This window comes from Orbicella franksi, chromosome 8, assembly GCF_964199315.1.
Source record: "Orbicella franksi chromosome 8, jaOrbFran1.1, whole genome shotgun sequence".
Classification (NCBI taxonomy): domain Eukaryota; kingdom Metazoa; phylum Cnidaria; class Anthozoa; order Scleractinia; family Merulinidae; genus Orbicella; species Orbicella franksi.
Window position 1 is genome coordinate 31,250,594 of NC_138152.1, and position 6,302 is coordinate 31,256,895.

The 6,302-nt window shown below is 41.9% G+C and overlaps 1 protein-coding gene across 1 annotated transcript; it reads right to left on the bottom strand.

The window, feature by feature from the left end:
- Window positions 1-474: 474 nt before the first annotated feature.
- On the bottom strand, window positions 475-4,804 carry LOC145495124 (cytochrome P450 1A1-like). Its single transcript, XM_081474695.1, has 2 exons — window positions 3,961-4,804; window positions 475-3,320 (listed from the first exon to the last, which is right to left on the bottom strand). The coding sequence occupies exons 1-2, from the start codon at window positions 4,797-4,799 to the stop codon at window positions 2,681-2,683; spliced, it is 1,479 nt and encodes a 492-aa protein (XP_081330821.1). The 5' UTR covers window positions 4,800-4,804; the 3' UTR covers window positions 475-2,680.
- Between the last annotated feature and the right edge of the window lie 1,498 nt (window positions 4,805-6,302).

Consider the following 6,302-nt stretch of genomic DNA (forward strand, 5'->3'; position numbering starts at 1 on the left):
AGCTAAAAAAAGCATGTGCCATGTTAGATCACTGTTAGTTTCCTCAGTAGTCTAGGTTGAGCACAACCTCCCAATGTAGTTATCTTCCAGTTTAATATGTCCCATCAACAGATAAATGACTGGGTTTGAAATTCCACAAAAGAAAATTCAAAAATGGATTTCAAGTTTATTTGTTAGCTTGTAAATATGGACTAATGTGGTGTTACCACTACCTGGAAATAAAAACTAATGATTCTCAGCCTAACTGGTGTACTAATCAGTCTAATGGGAGTGCTACGTGTGTAAATCAGCCTTACTGGAGGGCCATGCCAGCTACAAATAGTCACAAAACTGACAATCCCAAAGTCTAAGTTTATTGGTACTTATCACCCGTAGAAGTCCTGCTTAAATTTACCTTAAATTTATGGCTAGACATGTGTAGCTGAGAATTTACCATTGTAATACATCAAGTTGAATTTGCTCAAACAGGACTGTATTTCATCATTATTGTTTACAGTGTACTATTTACAGGCCATTAGTTGATTGATTGATTTTTTTAATCAATTAGTTTATCTTCCATCAAGATATTTATAACCCATTGGTTATGTGTTGTGATTGGTTGGTAGAATTTCATTTAACTTATTTGCACAATTTCTGCTTGTTCCACTTTGTAAGTGAACAGATTTACCTTTGCCCTCTCAAGAAAGGCTTAAAGTTTCAGACAATTTTTATTTACCTGTTCTACTTTTATTTATTGCATTTTAATACTACCTGACTGGCCCTGAACTGGTTTTATCTGATGTTGCAGATTTCTTGCCCATGTTCAGTCTGGCCTATTTACTCCTGCAGGGATTATGTCAATTTGCACTGGTAGAATATAAACTACTTAAAACACAGTTCCGGTTAACGCTAGCCCAGATTTATTTTTTTAATTTTACATTCGAATATTTCATTTGGGATTTTCTTCCAATGCTCAGCAGGCACCCTTGACATTCACACTTTGCTTATTGCATGCAAATTTGCGAGAGTAAATACAAATCGAAAACAGTTCAGGGTTCATACATACACCATGTCATTTAATAGCGTAATATATTGATAAAATATGATAAATTTTCACCCTTTCGATTTATCTCCAAGGTGGTTTATTAGCTGATTTTGGTATATGTCCGATACTTTGAGTTCTTGAACTCGTTCGTGAGGAAGAACGAGAACTTCGTGGAATCCTTGACCGTGAAGACATAGGGCGGCTAGTCGCGTCACACGAGTTGTCAAACATGAGCCTTGAATTACAATCGAACAATATCGGTCTGTCTCGTTTCTCCTCGCTTTCCTTAACCCATGGAGGGTTAAATTCATTTGGCGGTGGTGAATTTGAGCGTTTTGTCCTTCTGTTTCCAAACAACGACTCGTCAACATATACTGGTGAAAACTGCACAGGTTTGTAAGCTCGCACAGGACTGCTTCGTTGTGAATGTGAAGAAGCAGGAGGAGTTGATGAACCTGGGCAGTAAAACAACAGAGGTTTAGATGGTGTTTTGGTTTTAAGCTTTCCACCTTCAACCCATGGTGGTTCAAATGCAGGAACACGAACAGGTTCTCGCGCTTTGGTACGCTCTCCAAAGAGCGTTTCGTCGACCGTTGAATGGACGAATTTCATCCTCCCTACATTCGTTGATCGCATTCTTGTGAAACAACTTACTTCACGTAGAAGTCCAGAGACATACGTATCACGCTGTTATTGGCACTTAGAAAAGGTGTTAGATCATACAGCTTGCATTTCTTACGGAAAATTGGTTTGTTTCTCTTCTAGTCACTCCTCAGCGTTGTCGTCTTTCCGATCGAGTCTTTTGTTTGTTTGTCTTGGTAACTTACGAATCGCGCGCGCAATACGTGCGTGCGCGACCCTCGCCCGCGGTTCCACTGTTGTTCCCAGAGCCACCCGGCTCGCAGGCGGCGATGCCTTGTGGCCTCGGTGGAGAAAGAGAAAAAAGTGGCTCTGGAAACACATGATTCTTGGACTTGGTAAAACCGATTAGCCCAATACCCCAATTGCTCGGCTGGCCGTTTTTTTTGGCCCTACCTAGGTCCTCCTTCCCGCCGGATCGTTTCGCTCTTCAACGCTCGCGCGTGTGACTCAACGGTGGGCCTGCTAAGGAACTGGTTCTCAGAATGATTTTTTTCCCTCAACATCGAGACAAATCTGCAAATCACATGGAATCACTTGTTTGCTTTGTAAGCACCCATTAGAAATTGATTTCACCATTAACGATCTCAAGTGACTTATTCTAGTGTAAGTTGAAAGAAAGACTTGAGAATTACAGATTTTCCTGATCCATAAGTTATTTTTTCATTCAATTACTTTGTTCTTAACGTGAAAAACTGCAATATTTCAGGTCGATTTGTATGTACGTCAGATAATTACTTCATTTTAAGAGCTTTATTTATAATACTTTGTTTATTCATTCTATCTATTTAAAGACAAAGAATCAGATACAGAATGGATTCAACCCTCGGCTCTTAACATCGTCCTGCTATGGTTAATTGAGGCCTCCAAAAATAAACTTTTTCACTTAAATTAGGTACTTGCTATTTCTATCCCAATGCTCCACTCACAGGAGCGAAGAGGGTTAGTGAGTGAGCTATTTGAATGACAAGAGGCGGCACGAATTCATCAGTTAATTTCAGCCCGTCCACCAGCCGTTCAAGGTTCCTTTTTGTGGATTGGTTGATTCCCATTTCGTCTAGCCACCGCACAGACCTCAAAAGGCTTGCACTCAAGCAAGATTCCATACTCACTGTCATCCTCGTCAGGCAGTATCGCACCAGGTGGACTCTCAAATTGAAATCCGTACAGCAATCGCGCAGCGTACAAGAAAACTGTTCTCCTGGCAAAAGACTCTCCCGGACACGAGCGCTTTCCCGATGAGAATGGCATGATACCCTCCAAACGCAGTCGACCTTGTTCGTCCAAGAACCGCTCTGGCCGAAAGCAAAATGGATCTTCCCAACGATCAGAATCGTGATGAATGGCCCAGAGATTGATGAAGACCGTCGTATCCCGCGGGATCAGGAAACCAGCAAGGGACGTTTCTCGCGTGGTTGAGTGAGGAGCCGCCAATGGAGTTTCACTGACAACACGCATGACTTCACCAATGAATGCATCCAAATATGGTAAGTTGCGTTTGTCAGATAACTGTGGCAGTCGGTTCGTATTGCCGATGACATCATCTAGCTGACTGTGGAGCCTGGCCTGTACATCCGGGTATTTGATGGCGTAAAATATCAACCAGATGATCACAACGGACGGAGTTTCAGTGCCAGGAAAGAAAACGTCAGAGGCGCTACAATTGTAGAGAAACAACAGCTAGTGTCAGAAAGGTTGTCAAGAGAAAATGAGATCTCATAGTTTCATATCTTTGTACTTAAAAGACAGAGCTGCCTGTCGGAAGCCTCCAAACGACTGACATTTTGCAGAAAGGGGATCACAAGTATTGAATTCCATATGGAGTGAAAATATTACCACAAACAGGAAAAATCTGTGGAGAGTCCATTTGATGATCTAAACTAACAGCACGCACCATCACAAAACAGTTCAAATTCCTTGTAATTTTGGGAAGAGTGATTAGGATAATATTTGCAATGCTGTAATAACTTGTAATGTGCGGTAACTGTGAAATAGAGGTTGAAAAAACAAATAAAGTTCCTAGATGATGCGAAAGTCTCGGGAACGGAGCAACTTTTTGCCGACATGTTATAAGAGGATTTCATGACTTTAAGACAAATTCGAGCAATGATGTTCTCCAGGCGAACAAATATAGCCTTGATTTATGACCGGCGAGAGGACTCTGCCAAGGCAACTTACTGCATCAGTTTTTTTTAATTAAAAAGATGCTTGGGCAATTTAACTGTTGTCCACAAATTAGACCTGCTGACAAATTATAACAAATTATTTGCTAACATGATATAGGCATGTTCTCGCACCTTGATATTAGATGTTCCTCTGTGAGTAAGCCGCCACTGTTTTCTCGGAAACCCTTCAACATGGCATCAATTAGATCTCTCATGTTATCACTCTGAAATGTCGACACGTGTTCTTCAAACTTCCTCTTGAAAATTTCATCCCGAACTTCCCCTGCACGTCTCGCTTTCTTAATTGTCTCAAATGGAAAGTACTTCAAAATTGGGAATGTGTCGATGAGATTAGCTGCTGCGATGGATTTGGCAAGGATTTGACCAGCCTTTATGAGCGCGTCTACTTCCCAATCATCGAGTTTGTTTTCATGTCCAAAAACCAGAGACGACAGACAGTTACCACAAGACCTGAAAACGAGATCCTGCGGGCAAAATGGGTTTCCTTTAGTAGAATGAAATTTATCACACAACTCGTTCACATGTGAAGCAACATTTGCCTTGTCTTCAGCTAAGCGCAAAGCTGTTAAAGCTATTTTGTGCTGTGTTCTCCATCTCTGAGAGAATGTTTGAAAAGCGAGGTCAGTAGAGTTTCGTCCAAAGATACTCCCGAAGAAATGATGAGGTCGACCAGCAAAATCCTCTGCCTTTGCCACAAGTGCCTCTCTCGCGATGTCATAGCTGTTAATAACAATCACTTTTCTGCTTCCCATTTGGATCCGAAATAACTTGCCGTACTTTTTTGTCATGTTTGCAAGATCACGATAAGGCTGTTTGAATCCAACTGATAGCAGATTTCCAAGTACAGGTAATGGAAATGGACCCGGAGGAAGATTTCTATTTTCCCAAAGAGTGCTCACGACATACACAGCTAAAACAAAGAGTAACGAGGCAATGACTTCAATAATCATTGTTTCGAGCACTCTGAGTCATTCACTTGGGCTTAAAAGTTATCAAGCAAGATACCTGAGAAGGAGTATCTGTTTACACTTCAGGATGAAAGTGGAAGCCTTTATAGATTGCGGAGTCATGTGCATGCGTTGCGGAACTTTAGCATGTTTATTGTCAACTCGCTAATCCGAAGCTCAGTTTCAGTTTCGTTTGTTGAGGAAATATGAGGTCAAAGATGGGTAGATAGTAGCTGATATCGTTCAAATTCCTTTTTTGGCTGTTTCTGGAGCGAGACCAATATCCAGCCATCCTCCGGAATTGAGCGGTCCGTGTTCGAGCCCTGGCCGGGGGACATTGTGTTGTGTTCTTGGGCAAGACACTTTACTCTCATAGTACCTCTCTACACCCAGGTGTATAAATGCCGGGGTACCAGCGGACTAAATGCTGGGGGTAGCCCTGTGATGGACCAGCATCTCACCAAGGGGGGAGTAGAAATACTCCTAGTTGCTTCATGCTACAAAAACCGGAATAAGCTCTAGTATGCAGACTTAACCCTGAGCGAACTTACCTTGAGCGAACAAGTTTAGTCAATAAATGATTCATTTTTTTAACACAAGGAGCCCCATATTCTTGCTGGATACAGGGGATAATCCCAAACGGTTAGAGAATCACAGAGCAAGATAGTTGATCTTGTCCGCTCGCGGAGCCAGCAATACCAGGGCGGAAAAAGGCAGATTATAAGGGCCCCGACCACACGTTTAATTTTGACTCGTCATGTCGTCACGAGAATGTTTGACTGTAGTGAGTTCCTTGAATTATGAGTGTATCGAGAGTGTAGGTTTGTCTGTACGTCAGTGGACACGTGACGTAAAGATGATCAAGTGTTGAAAATCTTGGTATTTCTAAAGTTCCCGAATGAATTGTAGCTAGTCGAGCCAATTTCGTGTTCTTCGCGATTTTATTCCTGTACAAGTATTCAAGTTATTCCGGTATAAAGTAGCAAGCAAAATAAAAACACGGAGCTTCGAGACGCTCCTGAAGTGACGTCACTCGTCGCCAATCATTCGTCACGCGGTTAACTCTTTTGGGCGTAACCGAGGCGAGAAATTTTAAAGAAAAAGCGTCGGAATCCAATTTGTTTTGTTAGAGTACTTTTTGCTCATGGATGTTATGTAACATCCATGAGCTTAGGAGGCAGTCGGATGGCGCTCACTCACTCACTCACTCACTCACTCACTCACTCACTCGATTCTAATTAATTTATTCATTAAACCTGGATCAAACAATTTTCTCCTACCTCCCCTGCTAAGTATTATTTTTGTCCAAGAGTGTTCAGTCGTCTTGGGGAAGGTTCTTTGACGAGGGGGGACTAGAGAGGCGTACATTTTTGCCCGATAAATCGAGAGCCTGGGTATGAGTTTGTCGAACACCTCGAAGATTGAGGTCGGCCAGTTTGGGTTGATGTGATTTTCTCTCGTAAATATGTTGTTTTTTTTCCTATCAGCTTTTGCTCACACCTAGAT

Excerpts from the sequence above, each read along its gene's own strand:
- LOC145495124 (XM_081474695.1), bottom strand. The coding sequence starts at position 4,799 with ATGATTATTGAAGTCATTGCCTCGTTACTCTTTGTTTTAGCTGTGTAT. Across the intron at positions 3,321-3,960 it reads GAGGAACATCTAATATCAAG|CGCCTCTGACGTTTTCTTTC; the intron begins GTGCGAGAACAT and ends CTACAATTGTAG.